General features: G+C 58.7%; 1 protein-coding gene and 1 long non-coding RNA gene across 6 annotated transcripts; one reads left to right on the forward strand and one right to left on the reverse strand.

Annotated features, from left to right (window-relative positions):
• Positions 1–774: 774 nt before the first annotated feature.
• Positions 775–10,427, reverse strand: CCNE1 (cyclin E1). 4 transcript variants are annotated; one of them, XM_016155121.2, is made up of 12 exons: positions 10,298–10,426; positions 9,789–9,840; positions 9,589–9,676; positions 9,300–9,368; positions 5,649–5,794; positions 5,407–5,542; positions 3,032–3,178; positions 2,392–2,487; positions 2,102–2,236; positions 1,886–1,997; positions 1,656–1,813; positions 775–1,391 (listed from the first exon to the last, which is right to left on the reverse strand). In XM_016155121.2, the coding sequence occupies exons 2-12, from the start codon at positions 9,809–9,811 to the stop codon at positions 1,269–1,271; spliced, it is 1,233 nt and encodes a 410-aa protein (XP_016010607.2). In that variant the 5' UTR covers positions 9,812–9,840; positions 10,298–10,426; the 3' UTR covers positions 775–1,268. The 4 variants fall into 4 exon arrangements, with proteins under 4 accessions (XP_016010607.2, XP_036087107.1, XP_036087110.1 ...); XM_036231214.1 differs by having other exon boundaries at positions 1,251–1,391; positions 9,300–9,359; XM_036231217.1 differs by lacking the exon at positions 9,300–9,368 and having other exon boundaries at positions 1,251–1,391; positions 10,298–10,427.
• Positions 10,428–10,752: 325 nt separating this feature from the next.
• LOC107515885 lies at positions 10,753–13,381 on the forward strand. Of its 2 annotated transcripts, none has more exons than XR_004954175.1 (3): positions 10,753–10,793; positions 11,736–11,839; positions 12,561–13,381. It is a non-coding gene; the product is annotated as an uncharacterized LOC107515885 (long non-coding RNA). The 2 variants fall into 2 exon arrangements; XR_004954174.1 differs by lacking the exon at positions 10,753–10,793 and adding an exon at positions 10,943–11,239.
• The last annotated feature ends 9,766 nt before the right edge of the window (positions 13,382–23,147 follow it).

Here is a 23,147-nt window from a genome sequence, read left to right on the forward strand (position 1 = left end):
GCAAGCGTCACTGCCCGAGATGGAAGAATGAGCTAGGAGTATCGTCTGGCTAAACACCATCGCGTGTGGATTTGTAATGCATTTGGGAACTTTATTAAAACTCACCAGAACTATCACGCCACAGTGTTAAAAAGCACAATCGCTCTCCAACTTTATATAAATGTGACTTGAATTTGAAATGGCTGTTTTTTGACTTCAGACGGATTTTTTTTTTACAAAATGAGATAAAATATCAAGTCGAAAGTGGGATTCCTTTGTTCATTCGGCCTCGGTTTTATGAATCCCATGCACACGCTAAAGCACTGTGACAAAGTGGGATGAGACTGGACGAGGCCACCGCTGAGACAGCGCAACGAAAGGCTGGTGGCCCGCACATGCCAGGCCATGCAGCGGACAGCGACCCCGCCAGGCCGCCGGGCACCCAGCGGTGCCGTCGTTGGTCAGGCGTGAGCACCGACACCGTGGCCTCGGCGGCGTGTGACTGCACGTTGCGTTTCCCTCTTCAAGGCAGTTTAAGGCCACAAAGTTAGCGAGTTCTCGGTGTGGGGAGGGCGCTGTGCGGGCCCCGGGCGAGCCGGGCCGGCCGGGAGCCTCGGCCGCAGCGCCGGGGGCCTTGCGGGGCAGGCAAGTCCGCGCCCGAAGCGCATGGCAAACACTTTCTCTTACATGCACATGTGCTCTCAAAGGCTTGGGCTTCGAGAGGGGTGAAGCGAGGTGAGACCGTGACACAGGCGCACGCGAGGCCGACTTCCGCCTCAAATCACCAGACACGGCTCGTGGAGCCAGCTGTCTCGAGGACAGGGCCACCTTTATTAAAAACGGATAGACGTAGCAGCACTTAGGAAACAACAGTTCATAAAAGGCATTGTACATCATCAGCTGGCAGCAGGCGGGCGGGCCCCCGACCGCCTGCTCCACTCAACGCACAGGACCCACCGCGAACTCCCCAGGGGGCTGGGGCGACAGGCCTCGGTGTCGCCTGCCACCTGTGTGAACGGTGGAGCGGGCCCAGCGGCGGCCTCCTTGGCAGCCCCTGGAGCTCGCTCTGGTGTCGGGAGGTGGCCGGTGTGCTTGACCCACTCGTTGCAAAGCCTGAGCGTCCCGTGAGAGCACTCGTCCCCGCCGACACCACCCCCAGACACGCCTCCGCTGTGCGGGGCTGCCCTCCATTCTTCAGTCCGAGAGGCCGGTGCGGCCCGCGGGGCGGACAGGCGAGGGCCTGGAGCAGCCACTTCCAGACGCGCCACTGTCTTTGGAGGGGGCTGGTGTCACGCGGTCCCCTGCCCGCCGCTGTGCTTCTTACTGCTGGGTGGCGGGGTGAGGACCCCGGTGGGGAGCGGAGAGACCCGATTTTGTTCAGATAATATGGCTTTCTTCGCTTGGGCTTTGTCCTGTGGGCGAGAATGAAAGCAGGGCCGTTAGAAGGGGACTGTCCTCTAGGCGTGACCTGCGTGCGCGTCCTCCTGTGGAGGCGAGGTGGGGAGAGACAGCTGGGCGCAGTCGAGAAACCTCGCCCCACACGGCGCGGAGACGCAGCCTCTCCTGACCACGACGCTTTGCCCAGTCCTCCCGGGCCCCCTGGCGCCCGCCCGGGGAGAGGGGGCGGCTGTGCGGGCAGCTCTCGGAACCCGTGCGGGAACAGGAAGGGGACTGACCAGCAGGTCCAAGCTGTTCAGGTGGGTCTGGATGTTGTGGGCGTCCTCGGCGGGCACGCCCCGGAACTGCTTCAGCTTCGAACTCCCTGTCTCCCTGATAACCATGGCGAAGGGGACCATCCACTTGACGCACTTCTCTATGTCGCACCACTGATACCCTGTGATGGAATCCACGGGCTCAGTCTCGGGCCGCCGGGCGCGCCGGAGGTTCAACCCACCTGCGAACGCACCTGAAACCTTTTGCATCAGTTCGGATGAAGAGAAATGGTACAAGGCAGAAGCAGCAAGGACTCCGTAGGAAAATTCTAGGCAGCCAACATCCAGGACGCAGAGGTCTAACAGCTACGGGGGAGAAAAGGGCGCTGAAACCGGCGGCCGCCGCCCGGCCCCGCAGAGCCACGCGACCGACCGGCGGCGCGGCAGGCCCAGAGGGCGTGGCCACTTGCCTCTGCGATCTGTATGAAGATCTGCTGGGGGTACTGCAGCAGGAGCACCTCGTACACGTCGTTCAGGTAGGCCACCTGCAAGTAGACGCTCAGCCAGGACACGATGGTCAGGGGACTGAGGTGCCACTTCAGAGCCTGCGGGAGAACAGAGAGAGGGGACCCACAGCTGCAACAGGAACACTGCTGCTCCCCGTCCCCTCGGGGGCTCGGAACGCAGCCGGGCACCACGCCGCCGAGTGCGGAGGAGGCGCTGACACGTGTGAAGGACCGGGAGCCCGCCTGCCTCCTACCTTCATGATGATCAGCTCCATGGTGAGGATGTCGTCTCCGGAGCAAGCCCCGTCCGTGACGTATGCGAACTGGTGCAGCTTTGGAGGATAAATCTCCTGCAAGGACACGAAGGAAGACGCTACTAGCAACAGCCCCTGACAGGCTCAGCTGACAACGGATCCCCCAAATCACGCTTTTAGCGTCACAACGGGGAGCTGGGCCAGAAGGGAAGGCGAGGGCGCACACGCCACTCCGCGGCCCGGGCCGGCCGCACGCGACCGTGAAAGAAGCAAAGCATCCCCCTCCCCACGCGATCGATCGACGACACTTTCAGTCGTTGGGAATAATTTTGAAATTTTCACCTTTTCAACACCTTTTGCAATGTGTGTGAAAGTTGGACCCATCCACCTTCTAATCACACCAAAATTTGAATCCCCTCAGGTCGAGGTTTAATATTTCTGCTTAAAGTCACTGAACAACCCTGCTTCTCTTCCTTCTTGGCTAAGTTCTAGCATTTTCTGCTTGTCTTTACTGGGCCTCGGATGAGAGACGCGTAGGCTATGCATTACAGACGAGTAGTTCACCTCGTCCCCAGTCCTCAGGGGACCTAGAGAAACAGCGTAGCGCGTGCCACCTAACGAATATCTGAAAGTCATTTACCTCAAGTTTGGCAGCAATAAATAAAGACGAAATCCCAATAAGCTGCAAAAGCGTTTTTACGACGTCTTGTTGCGTCGCCATATATCGATCGAAGAAATCCTGCGCCAGGTAGAACGTCTCTCTGTGAAGTTTGTAGACTTCACACACCTGGAAAAACATTAAGTGAGTTTAGAACAGTTACTGGAGGAAAAAGTAACAAAAGAACTCGCCGCGTGTTTTGGTTAAGTCAGTACTAACGAGCGGAGGGAGAACCCGCCTTCCTGCCCGATGGCCACCTCCCCTGTCCCCAGGCACACACAGGGAAAAGCGGGGACCCTGGTCCAAGGACGAAGCATTCTGTGTTCTGTAACAATTCATGAGCAAGTTTTCACAGCCTGCTGAAAGCATACTTTCATGAAAACACTAGGAATTTTCTCAAAGAAAAACACCCCTTTATAGGTTTCGTTCTGGCTTGAGGAAAGTCTCAACTGGCAGCAGCAGGAGAAAGTGTAAAAGCCGGAACGCACGTTTACTGAGACGACGTCGTGTCTGAAACAAGAGGCGAAGCTTCTTTAAGTAGAGGCGGCCCAGGGGCGGCGGCGGGATCGACCAGGGAACCTGGCGGTCGCCAGAGGGCGGTGGCCTGTGAGCAGCGGGAGCCGCACGGGCCCACGCGCCCAGGGGGCTGTGCAGTGACCACATGTTTTCCTTACGATCTAACGCGTTCGCCTTGCCTTGGCCCTGCCACTGGGAGAACGCAGCACCTGACGCTCGGCGAACGGAACACGGGCTGAGCGACGCGGGTCGTCAGACGGGCTCCGGGTCCGCGGCACGCTGTTAGCAGCTACGTTTTTGGGGAGTCTTCTGGAGCGTCGAAGTTACACGTGGAATTTCGACCATCGTGCAGCGGTCGCCGGATCTCCACGGTCCAGGTGGGGCCCCGTTCAGCCGCGCTCATGGGGCAACGCGTTAGACACCAGACCCTGTCCTCCGCAGAGCCAACGTGGCCCGCTTCGCCCGGCTCACAGCCTGAGTGTCGCCACTGCCGCGTGGCTGTCCCGGCTGGGCCGCGGCTGGCAAACGCCGAGCCTGCCTGCCAGCTGCGACTCGGTGCCATCCCACCAAACACATAAAGGTCACTGTCCTTTTCTACCTTTCACGGTGTGACTGACGTTTTGCATCAAACTTCGGAGAACCACATTCCTCTAAAGCAGACGGCATCGGCTGCGCTCTGTAAAACGGAGCCTCTTGGTCCAAGGCCTTGAAAGCCGAAGCTCGGGGATGAAGCGCGCACACCATGTCCGCGCTGCAAGGAACCGCGCACCCCCGCAGCGCGCAGACGGGACCCCTGCCGCGAGGCGCCCGCCGGGCAGCTGCAGTCAGCATCCGAGGCAGGCCCGCCAGCCACCGGCACAGGAAAATGCAGCCGTTGACGTTCCCGACGAAGCAAGCGAACTAAGAATAGGAGACACGGCGACCTTCCCGGGCCTGCCGCGCAGCGGGCTGCCTGCCCCGGATGCACTTCTAGGCCACACCAGCCCTGTGAGGGAAGAGCTGCTAGAAAATGCCAAGGAGAAAGCCACGGCTCACAGCTGAGCGGCTCGCCCGAGGCACACTGGCGGCCAGTGACAACAGAGTCTGGCTCTGGGATGAGCACGACGCTGAGGGAACCCAGCGCAGGCGGCTCATCGGGAGTCGTGAGACGCAGCCTCCACCTGTCCGCCTTCGCGAAGCGCTCCAGCTGCAATGTCCTTTGTCATAGAGGAAAGCCCCCTTCTCACCACCCAAGGCTCACGGGTGTCCAGGAAGGGTCCCGAATCAAGGCCCAGCTGAGCTGCCCCCAGCTCCCCCAGAAAGGGGTGCGCTCCCACACAATCCGACTTTCTGTAATAAACATGTATCCACCTCCATTTGTAATATTTGTTCTTTTGACCAATTGTTGCAGAGAAGCGTGATTGTGGTCAACAGAGGATCTGACCGATACATTTTGTTAGTTAAAAAGAAACAATGTGCTCTCTTACAGTTAAAGGTAAGTTTGTTCATACAATTTTAAAACCTAGGATGCTGTCAAGTAGCTATTACCTGCACTGCCCTGGGTATACCTAAAAGCAACATAATCGGCCAATGTCGAGTACCAATTTCTACAGTTAATTGGAAAAGACAACCTTTGCAATTTTCGGAACTTAGATTAAAAAAAAAATTAGTTATCAACTTAAAAACATCTAAGGGGCAAAGAGACTTCAGAAACTCTTTTCAGGACACACACAAGTGACAAGTTAGACCCCGCAGTGTATGTGCCACGGCTTCAGAAACTCAGAATGGCAATGGGCCCGAACGCGCAGCTGCACAGAGGATTCTAGAAACAGTGCTTCCCGCCAACAGGGAGGCCAGCTCACCTCCATCAGCCAGTCCAGAAGAATCGCTCGCATTTTCGGCTGCAGGAGAGGGTGCCGCTGTAAAAAGTGCTTGTCTCTTAAGTATGTCCTTTCCTTGTTTAACATGATTTTCCAGACCTCGTCTCGATTTGCCCAGCTACAAAAAACAAAACCAAGCAGGAAAACAGGAGACGGGGTCAGTGTGCCACACCACCGCCCGCCGCCGCCGGGAGGGGCCCGGGGGGCCAGGGCAGCCCGCTTACTTCAGCACAGGCAGGGGTGGGGCTCGCGCTGGCCTGGGGCCCTGAGGCTTGTGCCCAGGGCTCGGGCACACCAGCTCATCCTCTTCTTTGTCAGGTGTGGGGATCAAGGAGCAGGGGTTTTCACAGACTGGATTACTGTCCCATGGCTGGAAAGGAAAAGCACGTTTCTAAATGTCTGCCGTAAACCAGCCGGTTTTACATTCACTGTTCTGTAGAGCGGCCAGTGATTTGCACTGGACAGCAGCTCCCGGCCTGGACTGAGACCGAGGTGGCGTGGGCGAGCGAGAGCCGCAAGGTGACCCACGCTTCTGTTTCACTGTGCCGCAGCTTAAAAGTCCGTGACGTAATACCTAAGGAGACTACTAGGTCAGGAGCATTTTATCCTCCACGTCGTCATTCTCATAGGAGGTGCCTGAGCAGGAGGAGCAAGACAAAATGCAAAACGCACACAGCCATGACCGGAAAAAAATATAAGTCCATCTGCAGCTTCAGGAAGAAAACGGGCACGACGACTCAAGCGCGTTGCGGGACCACTTAGTCACCGTTCAAAGACTTGCTTCACAAGTACGACTGATCTAAACCTCTTAAAAGTAGAAGGCAGAGTTTCCAATAAAAACTGCACAAGCACCCATTTGCAAGTATAAACGACCGAAAATATAAACTGCCGTCTATAATCAGTCTCCCCATTCTAGAACAATGTCACATCAAGTGTGATGTCTTCCTTTGGTTGCAGGACTAGCCAAAGATGACACAATAGGCACTTTTAGTTTTCCTTAACTCAAAACAAAACAAAGAAACACCTGCCCAGTTAACACCAGATCAAGCAATGGTCACAGGTCATGCTAAGCGCATGGAGACAAAGCCTAGACCCCCAAATCACACCCCTGAAGGCCGCCACTTAGGACTCAACCAACTTGCCGTCATCAAACACCTGACGACTCACGCCAGGAGCGACGCCTCGAAGGCTCCAGCACAGCCTTGCAACAGGACATCTGAACTCCCGTGTGCCCCCCGCCTAACGTCACGGCTCCGTCCGTCACCTTGTATGTGACCCCCTTTACGCGTTGTCCCCCCACCCCCTTCCTCTCTGGTTCCCACCATTCTGTTGTCTGTATATGACTGGTTTGAAAACTACAAAATATTGATTTTGTTGAAGACATGGCAGGTAACAGTCCTGCAACATGGAAGCCCTGAGTGTGACACTCTCGGCATTTTTTTTTAAGGCAAAGAGATCACTGATGTTGACACAGAAGGAGACAACTGAGATGACAACGATCATGGACACTGGAAGGTATGGCACAGGGCGGCTCCCAGCCCACCGGCCACTTTCAGGGTCCCGAGAAGAGCAAGTCGGGACGGAGGCCTCTGCCGGGCCTCGCGCATGGGCCTGGCACGAAGAGCAACCACGCCGTCCCTTGCCCCCAGCTGTCGGAGGGCAGGCAGCCTCCGCCTCCCTTTCTAGAACAGTGCGCTGGGAGCACTTGCTCGGCTCAGGCGGCGTCATGGCACCCCCGCCTTAGCGGCTCTTCATTCAGGAGCGAGGCAGGAGCCGGGGCCGTGTCTGCGGCGGGAGGGCGGGAGCCGCTGAGAGGCCTCGAAGGCGAACTGCTACATTCCCAGGCCGCAGCTCGCAGACAAACGGGGTCGAGCCATACGCGGACACCTGGTTCCCGAGGTGGCTTCCTAGGGACCAGGGATGTGAAGCAGAATAATGAAGCCTGCGTCCTGTAACTTGAGTGTCCACCATGTTTCGAGGAAGCTAGATCAGTCTGACTTTAGGAAGGGAAGGGAGGGATGCAGGAGACCCGTGCTGACTACTCCCAGCCGCCTGACTCCGGACACCACATTCCATCAGGAATACGACCGCCTTACGCAAAATGACACTCTGAGAACAGAAAGCCCAGGATTCCACCGCAATAGAAAAGTTGTCTCATGCAAAAAATTAAACGAAATGGATATAATAAGTGGACTTGAGATAAAAGGGTTTCTTTTCATTAAGAAAGACCCAAGGTAAGAATCGAAGGTTCCCTGTGGTCTTGACGAAGCAGTTACACGGAGTTTAGCATGACGGCTACAAGTCACTCGAGGCTGGTGCACTGAACTATGGTAACTGTGTGACTCTGCGTCGTTAACAGGCAAACAGGTGTATTACCCCAAAAGTCCAGCTTCACAAAACCACACAGAGAAATGACGAGGTTGCGCCATGAATAGGTGGGTAATTTTCAAGCCATCTAAGCGTGCGGAAGCCTGTCGTCATTGATCTCTGGACGACCACGACGTGCCTTCCAGTGGGAAATGAAAGAGCTATTCCCACGTCACTGCCACCAACGCCCTGCGGTCCCCGGGCGGCTAAGCTCTGTGGAGGCCCCAGTCAGGTGGCCCCCTGCAACAGCCTCCTCTCAGACTCCCAGAAGTCAATGTGGACAGTTTTGCTTCATCCTCAGTTGGAAATTTCAGTTCAAAGCTGAGAAAGTAACTGGTTTTGACTTTCACGAAGCGGAGATCCATTTTATAATACCCACAAAAATCAACTCACTTGAAGATTTTTTTAAAAGGACAAAGAGGAAAAAAGGAAAGAACGTGGGGCACTGTCCTTTTTCCTTTCCTAAAATGAAGCGTTTTTTCTTCTAAGAGAGCAAATCATTGACTCCTTGCTCAGTGAGCAGTGGAACCTCCCCAGAAACGCTAATTCCTAGGGCCCTATGCGCAGTGACAGTTACTGGAAACAGCGTGGCCCACAGCTCTGAAGCCCTCTCCCTTCCACACTCAGCCGCGGCTGCTGCTCACGGGCCCACGGCGGGTGCTGCCCACTCCTCCTCCAGCCAGGATCGCTGCCCTCGGCTCAGACACTCCTGCTGGGCTTCTATCTGTGACAGGGTCAGAAGGCCCGACAGGCTATTAGCAGATGGACTACTCTCCCTACCAGAGCCATAACTACAGTCTGCAGCCACTTCTGGGGGTAGGTAGATAATACGAACTTTTTCTGCCAGGAACTCCTGATATTATAACGATATCACGAGCATGCAGGAAATTTGGCGGGAAGTCCATGAAGGAGGGGCGCAGAGAAATGGGCTAGTAAACAAAAAAAAGTGTTGAGACACACCCATCATTGGACGCTGTTCTACCAATACTCCGGCTGAGGCCCAGACAGCAGTGATCACCACAGATAATTGCTGGATGGGCTGAGGAACCTCCAGAAAGGGGGGAGGGGGGAGTTTTAAACCTGACCTGAAGGCAGTAGGAGGGGCCAGGGAGATCCTTAAGCTCCGTGAGGAAAAAACAAGTGTGGATGGGGAAGAGGCCATTTCTTAGGAACACACGCAAATCCCCATGATCACGGTTACCCTGAGAACTGTGTCAGGGTTAATTTCTTCCTTTGAGTCTCAGTCTCCCCAAGGGCAAACAGAGAAGACCGAGTTATTCAACGTCCACTCTGGTTCTCCCAGGCATCAGCACATGTCCAGAACAAGACACCTTCCTGGAACCCCACGGCTGGCGGAGGTCGTGCTCACGGGCAGGCAGGGTTCAGCCTTAGGGGCTGTGGCCACAGTTGGAGCAAAAGCCTTCACCAAGAGGCAAGAGACTGCGGACCCAAGTGACCCACAGAGGGCAGGGGTCCCCCACTCAGGCCCAATCTGCAAGTGAACCTACCTGACTGCCACACTGGCTTCTCACAGTCTTGTCAATTTTGGCAATTTCTTCATCTGGATCCTGCAAAAACTAACATAAAACAACCGCCACCCCACAAGGAAACACACCAAACAGTCAAAGACAAAAACACAGAGAAGAAAAAGAAAGTTAGTTAGGTTATGAGCACCATTTCTGCAGACACGGACGCCCCTTAACTACTCCTCTATCAATGAGTACGTGGACAGAACCCAGCCTAGTACCCAGGTAAGATGGGGGGCCATGCTCCCCCACCTGTCCCCTTTGTACTCACCACGGCCACATTTGCCTTCCTCTTCCTGGAGCGAACAGAGGCATCGGTGCCACTTTCCTCTTTCATGGTGCCCGGCTCCTTGGCATCCCTGCGGAGAAGCCAGAGCGGCAGAGGTAAGGGTGAGCTGTCCCCAGACCGGGGCCCACCCCTCCCCCACCGCCGCACGCCCTGCCCTTCCCCGCAGTGGCCGGGCCACTCACCTCTCCCTCCTCTCCCTCGGCATGGCGCAGGGCGTGGGATCAAACCTCAGGCCTGGGGAGCACAGAGCCGGCGATGGGGTGAGGACGGCCGGCCGAGGGGACCAGGGCCCGCCCGCGCGCCCCGGACACCCCTCCCCCTCCCGCGCGGGCGGCGGCGGGAGCCTCCCGGGCCGGTCTGGAAAATGGCCGATGGGCCCGGGGTGGCATGTCACCCGTGGCGCCGCCAGCAGCCCGCGGTACCGGGTCCGAACTCGGGGTGGGGGAGCCGCACGCCACCCCGAAACCCCTGCCGGCCCATCGCCGCCCTCGGCGCCGGGGCTGCCTCGGTCTCCCCCTCAACACCTCCTCTAGCCCGTCTCTGGGCCACCCTGCCCGGCACCCCGCGCTGACGCGTCCGGGGACCCGGCGACCGTGGCTCGCCCCACCCCCACCCCCACCCGGCCGGGCCGGGCCGGGCCGACCCGCGCGCCCCGCGAGTCCGCGCCGTCCGCAGCCGGTGCGGGCCTCACCCGAAGCCGTGTCCGCGACAGGCGGGCGGCACGCGCCGAGGCCGGAGGCGGGCGGGCGGCGGGGCGAGCGGGAAGCCGGCAGGCGGGAGGCGGCGGCGGGCGAGCGCGCGGCGGCGGCGGGATCCGCGCCTGCCCCCTACACCGCGCTGGCGGTCGAGCCGGCTGCTCCTGCGCCCGGCGAAGAGCGGGACATTTAAAAATCTCTGCGCGCGGAACCGGCCCCCGGCCCGCCCTCGCGCCCTCCCGCCACCCTCCGCCCCGCCCCGCCGGCTCCGGGCCCGCCCAGCCGCGGCCCTCAGGACCGCCCGCGCCGCGCAGGCCGCCGAGGCGCCGGCCGGCCGGGGGCGGGGCCAGCGCGGCGCGGGGCGGGGCCGGGCGCCGGCGGGGCGGGGCCAAGTGACAGGGCCTGCGCGCCGGCGGGGCGGGCCCGAGTGACAGGGCCTGCGCCGGGCGGGACGCCGCAGGTCGGACAGCGCGCGCCGCGAAGGCGGTGCAGGTCTGGCGCGAGCCGGGCGGAGGGCGGCCCGGGGGCGGGGCCGAGCCGCGCCGGGGCGGCAAAAAGCCGCGTGGCCGGCGCCGGGGGAATGTAAACACCGCGGCGGCGGCACTTTGGGCCCGGCTGCAGTCCGACCGGGTCGAGCCAGGGTTCGGGCCTGGGTTCAGGCCTGGGGCCAGGCCGGGGGGGCCCGCGGTCCGCCCTCCCGCCCTGCGCGCGCATTGTCCCTCCTTGCACGTCCTCCCCGCCCCCGAGACGCAGGGTTCCGGCACTAAGTCGGGGCGGGGATGAGCCCAAGGTCACCGCGCCTGGTCGCTGGGCCTAGAACCAGGGCCTCTAGCCAGCTGCCGGGTCTGAGGACCCCCGCGGAACAGCCGTTATTGCTGGACGCATGTTCAGCCATCTATCGGCGCACGCATGCATTCATTCATTCATTCGACTCATAGGTGCGCACCTCCCATGTGCGTTCCTGCCCCGCAAACTGAGCATCAGAAGACCTCGCTAACGCTGGGGTTCCACGTGGTCTTCTCTAGTTTAAAGGCTTCCGAGTGTTTCTCATCAGCTTCAGTATCAAATACACAGCCCTTGCCCTGGTCTCCCAGGCTGCACCTGAACGTGCCCTCGGCCCCTCTCAGACCTCCCCTTCAACCCCTCCCCTCACAGCGCCGGCCACCCTCTGTCCTTTCTCACCTTAAGGCCTTGGAACTTGTCACCTGCTCTGGCCCCCTTGGGCTGCTAGCGCCCCCCTCCCCAATTTCAAGGTCTTCGGTGACCGTTTAATTAAAGCCCCGCCCCCTCGTCAGGACTTGCTCTCCACCTCATTGTCCTGCCCTGGTCCCTTCGCAGCACTTGCCACCGTATGTCTCTTGATCCTTGGCTTGTTGCCTTGTTTGGTGTCCCTCTCCCTACCTTGCCTGACCTGTGCACTGCTGTATCCCTCAGGTCTTGGCATAGTGCCTGGAGGAAGGGAGACACATCTTATCTGTGAATGAATCCCTGAAAATCATACACGGACCTAACTTGGAGCTTACAGGCTGGTGAGAGAGGTAAGTACAGGATAAGGTAACTTCAAAACACCCAGGGTTCCCAGCTTCTAGAAGTGTGCGGCAGAGGGCCCCTGAGCACTCCCAAGGGCCTTCCTGATATATGGTCTCAGCCTTGCACCCCGCTCCCCAGGCCCCCATGACTGTTTTCTTGAAGTTAGAGCCTGGATCTCATGGAAGTGTGCAACTCTTGTCACCTGCATAAGGCCCCTGCTTGCAGATTTTTGACCTCTCAAGGACTCTGAGGTCAAGGCCGCTGGGGTGGCTTGCTGTGGTTGGCTTAGGCAAGCATAGGACCCAAGTTTCAGAACTCCTACCCCTGCACCCTTCAGTGATCACAATAACGGGTGTCATGGATAGTGACTCCAAAATGGCAGCTTTGGGCTAAATCCTTCAAAGTGTTATCTCAATTAAATGTCACAATAATCCTATAATATTGAAACTATGATTATCCTATATCATGGGTGGCAACTATCGACTTCCTGGGGTCATTGTGAGGATTAAGTGACATAACGTAGATGAATCACCTAATACAGTGCCTGGCACATTGTAGTGCTCAGCACATGACAGTTCTAACAGCAACGGGCAAGACAATTTTCTTTAGTGGTTGTAGCAATTTACACTCCCACAAGTAAAGACCGAGAGTTCCAGATGCTCTATATCCTAGCCAGCATGTTCATCAATGGTATAATGGAGAAATAAATTTGGTATATTTATTCAACAGAATATTACACAACAGCAAAAAAGACGAGCCGCTGGGACATGCAGCAGTGTGACTGAATCTCTCAGATGTAATGATGAACAAGAAGCCAGACACAAAAGCTCATTCCTCCGGAAAAGGCGACATGGCGGTGGCAGCGGTCAGAGTGGAAGTCCTCCAGGTCTTACGAACGCTTCATGTTTTGATCCGAGTTCCACGGCTGTGTACACAGATAAAAATTCACTGAGCTGTACATTTACAATTCGTGTACATTACTGAGTGTGTTATACCTCAACAAACAACATTAAAATAAAAAAAATAATGGAAGTAAAGCAAGACTTTAATAATCCCTGCCCACTTGGGAGCTTCTAGTCTGGAAAGGAGGCAGTCTGGGGCAGTACAGAGTGAAAACGGCTGAGATTGGAAAAGTGCGGGGGGTAGGACTTCCTGTGGACTTGCGGGGGAGGGCGTCCGACCTACTCTCAGATGCCAAGAAGGCTGCGTGGAGGAAGCCGCGTCGAGGCTGAAGGATGAATGAACTCGGCAAAGGCGATAGAAAAGATAGGTCTGAGGCAGCGGAAACTGCCTGCACAAAAGCTCGGAGTCCTCCGAACTTACTGATTGACGGCTGCTCGTCTGGGGCAGCTCACCTTCGGCTGTTTGGGTTCATTTCGTTTTACGCCTGCATCCGGTTCTGAGTGTCCAAGTGTTGGTTCAGCCTTGAGGGAGACTGTGGATCGGACTAGAGGCTACTGTGTAGGGAGGCAGCACCTCCCTCTGCCATGAGACTTTGGTTCCTGTATTAATACCTGTAACACCTTTGCGATGGTATATAGTACGTAGTAAGTGCTCAATATGTCTTAACAATTGTTATCATTCATAAATTTAGGGGGGCATTTACTTAGTTTCATACATGGTTCAGGCCCCAATGACTGTGGAAGGGTAAGGATGAGAGCCAGCATACAGGGGGTAAGGAGGGGTAAGTTCACAGGGGTTGCTAGGGGGACGTCCTTCCAAGATAGGATTCCTTAATCCAGGGCCCTCAGACAGACTTCGGGGGCCGGGAAGCTGCCTGCTGACAGTGCCGGCCCATGGCACGCACTTGCCCAGGCAGCTGGTGTATAACTTTCACCAGCTCCTTAAAGGCTCCCAGCACAAAGTTAAGGAGCGTGGCTACCAGAGAAGGTTGATCGGGGAAGGCGTGGGCTGTGGCTGGGGGTGGAGCAGCCCGAGGCCCTGCTGTCAGGCAGAGCTGGACAACTGTAGCTGCTCAGGTGAGCCGAAGAAGGGGCCTTGTGAGGCTGTAGACCAGCATACCAGAAGAGGGGCCCAGCCAGCTGCACCAGTGTGAGCTGTGGGGTGGGGGCTGGGCAGGACAGGCAAGACCCAGCTCCAGGGCCCCTGAGCGTGGGAAGGCAGCAGAGGCTTGGCTCGTGTTCTCCCTCGGCCCTGTAAATCTGTCTGCTCAGGCCAGTCAGGGCAGCAGGAGTCACCGGCCCCCATCTGTGCTCCCCAAGTCTTCATTGCCATTCAGATCGAGCCAATGCTATGGACTGCAAGACGGGTATTTGGCAAACCAGTGGGTGGCCCCAGCCCTGGCCTAACCCCCTTAGGCTGGAGAGCACGTCCAGTCACCACTCCTTGAGACAGAGACTGTGCTCAGTTAAACACTCCAGCAAAAATTTAAATTGACCTTCTTTCAGACTTAAGATAAGATAGAGCAATGAGCTGACACTTATGGATTCTGTGCTAAGCTTGGAGGTGCCAGGAACAGAGACTGATTTGAAAAAAATTCTAGGAACAAGGAGCGCGGCCAGGTTGGGGGACAGTTTCGCGGCAATGAGCTACCCCCGCAGATGGGCTAAGACACAAGGGGACTTTGTTCTGTGTCTGACCACCATATCCCCAGCTTTCACTTAAATCTCATTTTGGGTTTTTCTGAACACAGGCGCAGCTACAAGACATAGAGGGTGGGGGCTTGAAGAGAGAAGGCCTTCCTGTGTCCCTTGGGGTCAGGGGCTCACATTTTCCTTGAAGCACCACCCTCTGCACTTTGATGGGGTAGGGTCCTGGCCAATCAGAGCACTTCATTCCTGCCCATGTGATTGGTTGAGGGGTAGGCACATGACCCAAGCAGGGCCAATGAAAACCCTCTGGTGTTGCTAAGCTGTCTGAAAGTGGACCTGGGACCAGGAAGCCATGTTGCCACTCAGGGTGACCTTCCTTGGAGGGAAGTCCTTCCCCAGGGGAGCAGGGCCCGAGGCGAGGGGAAGCAGACTTCCGATTGCTGAGTTCCTGGATCTAATCAAGCTCAAGACCAGATAACTAAGCACTTCCCGGATGCTGGAGCCGGCGCGGCATCTTCACGTGTCCGTTCGGCCCGTTGGGGTCGGGTTTCCCATAAATTGCAACCCAGACAGTCATGGGTGTCGGGGGTGAGGGAAAGGGGGACGAACTGTCAAACTTTGTAGATCTGTGCCCCCAGAGATCTGCCAGTGGCCCTGCAGACCCCACGCGGCCCCTCTCCACAAGGACAGCAAATCCAAGCGCCCCGGTTCGGGGCCACCAGGCTGGATCACTGGCTCAGCCCCCCAGAATCCCGACTCCTCCGGCGATATTCCTGGATTCCTCGCTTGTATCAGTCACACAGGAGCACACACCTTAGCCTGGCAGCCGCGGGACCCCATACGCCTGCCCCCCAGTCAAGTGCTAGCGGGCCGGGGTGGACCGGCTTAACCCTGCCCTGCTGGGGACACCTCCCGCCTTCTGGGAGCAAGTGGACACTAATGGAGCAGGACTCACTCCGAACGTGACTGGATAGAGATCACAAACGGATGCTAATGGCCACAGACTATTAGCCAGAAATTGAATTTCTGTCTACCTGAGGGTTTCTGACTCATTGGGCAATAGCTGGGCCCACATCTCTGCAGGGCGACAGCACCCGCTGGCCTGTTTGGGTGGGGGGTGGCTTCACCCTGTCACACTCCTTGAGGTTTCAAGCTGGCCACTGCGTCTGTCTGACACTGAGACCCCACCTAGGGGCTGGGAGCTGACCCAGAGCCTGCAGAGCGGGCTCTCACGTGAGGGAGGGTCAGGGTTAAATAAACAAGAAGGGGAGAAGGAAGGAGGCATGGGGTGACCCAGGCCTGGAGGCCTGAGCCTTCCCCAGAGCCAGTGCAAGGTCTGGACAGCCAGGTTTGCTGAATAAATAAGAGGGTGGATGAATGGGGAGGGGGCAAAGGTGAGAGGTACAGAAAGCCTCTTCCAGATGGGGACAGGAAGCTGAGGAGGCCGGGTGCACGGAGTGGGGGGCACATTCTTTTGCTGGGGCCAACGTAGGGCTGGTATCGGGGACACAGAGGGCTCGCCATGGGGGGGCCTCTGAGCTCAAGGCCAGGGCTTCCCCCCTCCCTGTGCGAGAACCTCTCTACCTTCAACCTTACACTACAAGTTCCATCAGTCTGTTTGCTTGAGAAGGAAAACCTACTCTCCGTCCCCCAAATGGAAAACCAGCGTCATGACCACAAAGAGAAGGGAGCATCGAAGTGTTTGGCAGGACAGCGTGGGCGAGGCGTGAGCCCAAGACCCGAGCTCCTCCTGTTTACAGCAGGGGCAACTCTGTGATTCCACTCTGCCGAGGGGTCCAGGGTGAATTCATGGAGACAGAGCAGAAGGGTGATGCCCAGGCTGGGGGGCCGGGGGATCGGGGCTTACTGTTAATGGGGACAGGGTTTCAGTTTCGCAGGATGGAAACTTCTGTGGACAGATGGGGGTGGCGGCTGCGCAACACCATGAGTGTGTGTAAAGCCACCGAACTGGACTCCACCGTGGTTAAGATGGCGAATGTTATATGTATTTTACCACAATTTTTTTAAAAAAGGTGAGCAAACATTACAGAGGCGCCAAAGCCATCAGCTTCAAATGGAGACTTTCTCCTTGACAAAGCAGAACGTGTGGAAGAGAATCGAGTGACTCACTCAGTATGTGACCCACTGTTATCTAAATCATGTATGAAACTGTGGTCGGGGAGGGAAAGGGATGGCCGATGGGGCGTGGGGAGTCGGGGACGGTTCAGCATGCGCCCTGCCGAGGGCTAGGGGTCGAGGATGGCTCTTTGCAGCCTCTGCCCCCTGGCTCCCACAAGGAGCCCCCAGGTTTGCTCTCTCCGATCAGTTTTTGGTGGGGGACCCCTGAGCCGAGTTCCAGTGTTTGGGGACAGTTGATCAGGTTCTCGGTTTCATGTCCTTCATGATTCTGGGCAATAGGAGTTGGTGACCAGTGCCATTTTACTGGGCCCAGCGGGCGCCTTGCACACAAGTGGTGCCCTCTGAGTGTCTGTTGACAGGCCACGGGGCTGAATTGTGTCCCCGAGGCATGAAGGCTGAGCCGGCAGCCTGCCCATCCAAGATGCTCTGCCCCCGCGGAGGTCACCACAAAACGGCAAGAGCAAAGCCCAGAGGGAAGCAGCCGGCAGCAGGGGGGAGGGGCAGGGCCAGGAAGCGGGGTCACTGACGTGGCCCTGCAAGGCCACCGATGCCCTCCATCTCGCCCCCTGCAGAAGGCCCTCCGGAGTGGCATTTCCTTCCTCCTCCTCTGCGCTCCTCCTCGGTACCTTCACTCGGGGAGCTCCCTGTCAGCCACGGGGTGACTCCAAACGCTCCCTTCCCGCTGGTCTTTCTGTCTCCAGCCCACGCCTCTGCCCGGCCTGCTTGCCGGCTCCCAGGCCGCTCAGGGTAAGATGCCTGAAGATGAACTCAGGGTCCCCCACCCCCACCGCGCCTGCTTCTCCACCTGGTGCCACCATCCACTCCGCTGCTCAGGCCCAAACCTGGTGTTGCGCCTTCTCATGCCTTCCTGTCGCCCTTTGCGTTGCAGGCAGCAGCAGGCCCCGCTGGCTCTCCGCCCCTCAGTATCTCCAGTCTGCCTCCTCCTGCCCCTCCGCCCCGTCTGGGAGGGAGCCCTGGACCGCCTCTTCCCCACCGAGACGCCTGTGTCAGGGAACAGCTAGGGTCACCCTAGAAGAAAGTTGCATCTGCAAATCCAACCAAACCTGCCCTTCCGAAGATTGTGGGGTCCTGTGCTGCTGCGTGAGCACCGGGAACGCTTGTCCCGGAGTCCCAGGCCCTGTCCCCGCCTCTCCCTCTGCCCCAGCCTGCGGGCTCCCGGCCCCTTCCTCCAACAGGCCACACTGTCCTGTCTAAACTAGGCTGTCTCCGTCTCGGGACCGTTCTGCTCTTTCTTGCCTCTCACCAATTGTCTCTTGGCATCCTGTTTTGTTTTTGTGTTTTTAATTATAAAAATTTCCAAATGTGCACACAAACAGAGGAACGAGCGGACGAGGACCCGGCGTAGAGTTAGCCCGCAGACTCCACGACGAAGGTTTTGTCATTTTGGTTTCATTGAGCCCGCGGCTTTTTTTTTCCCCCTTTGCTGAAATATTTTAAGGTGAATTCCAAACATCATGTCGTTTCACTTTTACGTATTTGAGTACGCGTCTCTAATAAATATGGACGTTTTCTTACCTAACACACCTAACGAAGTGGACAGTTCTTGGTCTCATTTAATGCTCAGTCTAAAATCGAAGCCCCGGGTCTCGAACACAGCTCGTAAGCTTTGGCGGGGGTCACCGCGTCCCGCCTGGTGGCTGTGTCCCTCGCCCTCTTCAGTGTCCAGCATCCGCTTCTTTTCCACATTTGCTGCAGGAAGCAGGTGCCATTGCGCATTCCGAAAGTGGCCGTTCGCTTCACCTTCACCACGGGGCGATTCGTGTGGGCCTCTCCCCCCCCACCCCGGTTCCCCGAGGGCGGGAGCTGCTTCCCGGAGGCGAAGCTACGTGCTCGGCTCCGAGCGTCACCGCCTCCAGGGGCCCTCGGTGCCTGGCTGCCCCCTCCGGTGACGCCGAGACTGACCAGCAGGGTCGGGGATGACAGCCTCGCCCTCCCGCTGCCAAGTTCCCCACCCGCCCCCACCATCCCCTGGGTCGTTTCCTGAGTCAGTGTTTTGATCGGGGTTTGCGAAGTGGTGATTCTCTGTTTCCTTCACTTCTTTGGCGGGGTGAGAGTCATGTCCGGGGGTGGTGTGGGGGAGTGCTCACCCCGCGGCGAGCGGCAGGGGCCGGGGGGTGGGGGGGTGTCGTCTGCAAACAACTCAGTAGTAATAAGAGGACAGACTGAAGCCCGCGGCTCTTTCCCGGCCCGGCCCGGGCAGTTCCTCAGCGTCAGGGCTGGAATATTGCTCCTCACAGGGCGATGTCCCTGTCCCCACCCCCACGGGGGGCTCCACCGCTCCCACTTCATTCCCTGGGGTCTCCTGCACAGAAATTCTCCATATCGATGAGAGCTATTTGGTTGCCCTGAAACACAGCTCACATGGTGGACTAAATGCTTAATTCTCCCCTTTTAATTACGCCCCGTGTTTTTATTCGGCCTGGCGCTGCACGCTCCGGGTAATTGCATGTTTGTTTACGTGTTTGGGGCCCTTCTTCCTGCAGGAGGAAGCTGCACTGAGGCACCCGGGAGGCTCCCAGCGTTCAGACACCGGAGGGGGAGAGTCCGGAGTGACAGCCAGGAGCGGGAAGCAGGCGGTGTCACAGGAGGGGGCGGGCAGAGCCCTGGAGGCTGAGACCCTGTGGCCCAGGAAACAACGGCTGTCACAGTGTCTGAGGCTGTCACCGCGTGGGCCAGTGGTGGGCAGGGGCAGCACAGAGGTGGACGAGGCCAGGAGAAACAGCACGTGCCACGCCCGGTGGGGCCACGAGGCCTCCGGGTCCCCCGTGACCCCCTGCACGGAGCCCGCTCCGGGGAGCACACCGTCCCCGCGGCTCGGCCTCGTCGCGAGCCCCACCCGCTCGCTCCCGAAGCGCTCTGTTTCCCTCCCACTTCACAAGTGGGTTGGCGAGGACCACCGAAGTCTGTTTGCTGTACACAGAGATAGTTAGCAAACACAGAATGTGTGGAAAGCGCCGTTCCAGCCATCTTTCTGCTATTAACACACAAAAGCAAGAAAGCTCCAAGCCCGAGCATCTGCAGCTCGGCCTCGCGCGAACGAGCCATATGGTGCGAGCACGCGATGGAAGGCGGCGGGGCGCCCGGCCTGGCTGCCTGCAAGGCCCCTCCGCCGGCGCCGGCCCAGCGAGCGAGCGGAGCCGGCCCCTGCGCCAGGCGGCCGCGCGGAGCCCGGGCCCTGCCGCCCCGCCTGGCCCCGCCCGGCCCCGCCCCTTCATCCCTGCACTGTCGGGGCCGCGACCCTTCCCCCAACGGCGGCAGAAGGAACCAAGACAAGCTGTCCCGGGTGGGAGCGGGGTCGGGACGTAAGGAGGTGACGTGGGAGAAAGACAGGACGGTTCTCAGAGGTTATGGGTGCGGTGACAGGGAGCGGGCAAGCTCGTCGCTTGGATAAGGTGGTTCTCGAAGGCCTTTCTCAGGAGGAGGCGCCGCAGACCGTGAGGCCCGAAGCATGTCAAACATCCAGCTCGAGGAGCTGGGCGCGAGTGTCCCAGGCCCAGGGGACGGCATGCGCCAAGCCCAGGGGCGCCAGTGACAGCGTGTGAGCAGAACTGGGCCAGGAGGCGGGGGCCCCGGCCGGGGAGGGGCGGCCGCGCCGGCCCTGGGCCCTGGGAGGCCCCGCGGGGAGCCGGAGCTTTGCTGCCCCTCCGTCAGGAGCCTCGGAGGCGGTGGGAGGACAGCGACTGACCCTAGCCTCGCGTTTACAGGTCACTCGCCCGCGCGTGGGCGTGGGGCACACCCTGCAGGCAGAGCGGCCAGACGGCGGTTTGGCCAACGTTGGGGCGAGGTGGAGTGGACACCAGCGTCAGATACGTTTGCGAATAGAGCGAGGACACCCCGGCCGGAGGGGCTGCCGGGACCGGGGCGGGGGCGGCGGGGCGGAGCGGACGTCCGAACACCGCCCCCTGTTCCCTGCGGCTGGGGTGCCGCTCCTCTGCCCCTCCTCATGGAAGGCCTAGCTTTCTTTCCCTCTTCCTCTCCTCTGTGGTCAGTGACATGTCACGACCCGGCGACATGCCATTCTTCTGCCCGGTGGGAGTCTGGGGAGAGGACGGCCCTGCCGACGCCTCGGGGTGCGGCCAGCCCTCCCCGGGCGGCCTGGTTGTTCTGCATTCCAGCTGGCCGAGGGGGCCAGCCGCGTCCAGGGCGGCAGGGGCGCACGGTCACACGTCGCCCGGGGCAGCAGGGCCACCTCAGCTCGCGAGCATGTGTCTTCTCCGGGAGCGTGGCCATCTGGGGTCCCCAGAAGCAGAGCTCAGTGTGCAGGGCATGGTAGGGGCGCCCTGGGGACCGGCATCTGGGGACCAGGGGGTGCTGAGCAGGAGCGGGCAGAGGCCGCTCTGGAGCTGACGTGGCCGGCAGACGGCCACCCCGCAGGGCGGCTCTGTGGCTGAAGCCACCCCGAAGAGGCTGGCAGCATGCCGGCAGCCGGGGCCACGGGACCTTCTTCGGGGGTCCCGGGCGGGGCGTCTGCGGGTCCTCCACACTCCTCTAACTCAGACACGACCGATGTGTAAACCAGCAGTTGCGGGTGTGCTGAAGTCACAACATCCTTTCCTTAAACAGGCTCAGCCAGAGGTCCAAGTCCGCCGCCGGGCAGGTCTGGGACTCGGTGGCAGTCCGTTCACATGCCCACAGCCAACAGGGCCAAGACCAGGCCCCTCTCCTCCCTGGACACGGCCCTGTGTCAGTCTAACTGGGCGCTGTCAATATTCTTCACAGACACTCAAGGCTCTCCAGGGGGCTGGGCCGGTGGACAGGGACCCTGGCTGTCCTGCCCTCATGGAGTCCACGGCTCGTGGGACAGGGAGGCACCAATCAAGTGACCACACCCAGGGCCACGCCATGAACGCTGGTTTCCCGTTTTAGTGCAATAAATGTGCGTCTTAGTGGGTGCGAGGTGCACCCACACGCCAGCCTCGATGACCTGAGGCTGGTGCCGGTGTTGGCCCCACTTCAGGCCGGGACACAGCCACGGAGAGCTCTCCAGCAGTCGGGTTCGCTGGCTGGCACGTCACCGTGCACAGATTCACGCTCCGAAGGCAAGTTGTTTTGGAACCCAATCGGGACAGGGAGGAGGGAAGGAGAGGCAGGGAGGCCGGCCCCTCTGGGGGGCTGATGCTTGAGCTGAGGGGTCAGAGATGTGACAGGGTCGACGGGCGGAGGGGTGGGCAGGGAGAAGGCCCGGGACTGGGGGGGACCAAGCTCATCTGAGCACTGGGAGGTGGGGTCCTGGGAGGCCAGGCTGGGGTGCGGCCACAATGCTCCCACGTCCTTTATCCTGAGAGCCGTGGAGGCACTCAGAGGTCTGTTTTCAAAACAGTCCTCCGGCTACCACGTGGGGCACAGGCTTCAGGGGGCCAGGTGCTGGAGGCTGCTGCCATTATCAGGGAGACGAGGCCGGAGCCTGGGGATTGCGGGGCCCGGCAGGAAGTGGCTGGACTCGGTGCTATTTGCGGTAAGATAAACGTGGCCATGGGGAACAGGACCTGAGTGTGGTCCAGAGACCCAGAGTTTCTGGCCTGCAGACTGGACTCTCGCGATACCATTAATGGGATGGAAAACCCAGGGACTTAGAAGGTCTTAAGAAGTAACAGAAAGTCAAAGTGACATGTTTTTCTGATTTTTATGTCTCAAATATATCGGAATGTGGAAAAAGTAGTATCCTGAACATCTGTTAACTTCCACCTAGAATCGCCGTTGTTAATAGTTTGCTATATTTGCTTTTTCCCACCCTTTCCACACACACACACGCATGCGCGCACACACACACACACACGCACACGCACGGGCATCATGGCGGTTCACCCCTAAATACTTCTCTATGTGTCCCCTTGGAAGAAGGACATTCTCCCCAATAAACACAACAGCATTTTTGCATCTAACCATGAAAACGATTCTTCCATAATACCATGTGACATCTGGCCCATGTCACATCCTCCCAGCTGTCCCCAGATTATTTTAATAGTAGGAGCCAGACGAAGTCCCCGCTGCTGGGTGGTCTGTTGGTCACTGGGTCTACTCTTTGCCCCACGGCCCTCCCCTTCTCCCCGTGACTCCGGCTGTCGGGCAAGTCCAGGCCAGGCCTGGGAGCCGCACGCTGTCTGCTCTGGGTCTGTCTGGTGGCTGCGGCTCTCTGGCCTTTTTTTTTTTTTAGCAGTTTATTGAGATATAATTCATATACCAGACAGTTCACTCATTTCAAGGGAGCAACGCCACGGCTTTTGGTATACTCGCGGGTACGCAGCCATCACCACGCTCACTTTAAAACACCTTCATCGCCTCGGGAGGAAACCCTTCACCTCCTCCGCCTCCCTCCGCAGCCCTCAGCGACCACACGTCTGCTCCCCTCGTCCGGGTTGCCTGTGAGCGGAGCCACGGAGGTCGCGGTCCTGAGTGAGCAGCTTCGTCCATGGAGTCCAGGTGGCCTTCCTTTCTGGCGCATACTGTTCCGTGGCCTGGACACGCCACGTGAGTTTACTCATTCGCCTGTCGGTGGCGTTTGGGTGGCGTTTGGGAGGTTTCCGTGCCTTGCGGTCATCGCGAAGGCCCCTGCTGTGAGCAGGCGGGAACGAATCTTTACGGGACGTGTTTGCACTTCTCTCGG

Source organism: Rousettus aegyptiacus, unplaced genomic scaffold, assembly GCF_014176215.1.
Source record: "Rousettus aegyptiacus isolate mRouAeg1 unplaced genomic scaffold, mRouAeg1.p scaffold_m13_p_14, whole genome shotgun sequence".
Classification (NCBI taxonomy): domain Eukaryota; kingdom Metazoa; phylum Chordata; class Mammalia; order Chiroptera; family Pteropodidae; genus Rousettus; species Rousettus aegyptiacus.

Coding starts and splice junctions, on each gene's coding strand:
- CCNE1 (XM_016155121.2), bottom strand. CDS start 9,811: ATGCCGAGGGAGAGGAGGGAGAG. Junction 9,369..9,588: donor GGAAGGCAAATGTGGCCGTG/GTGAGTACAAAG, acceptor GTTTTATGTTAG/TTTTTGCAGGATCCAGATGA. Junction 5,543..5,648: donor CCACCCCTGCCTGTGCTGAA/GTAAGCGGGCTG, acceptor TGTTTTTTGTAG/CTGGGCAAATCGAGACGAGG.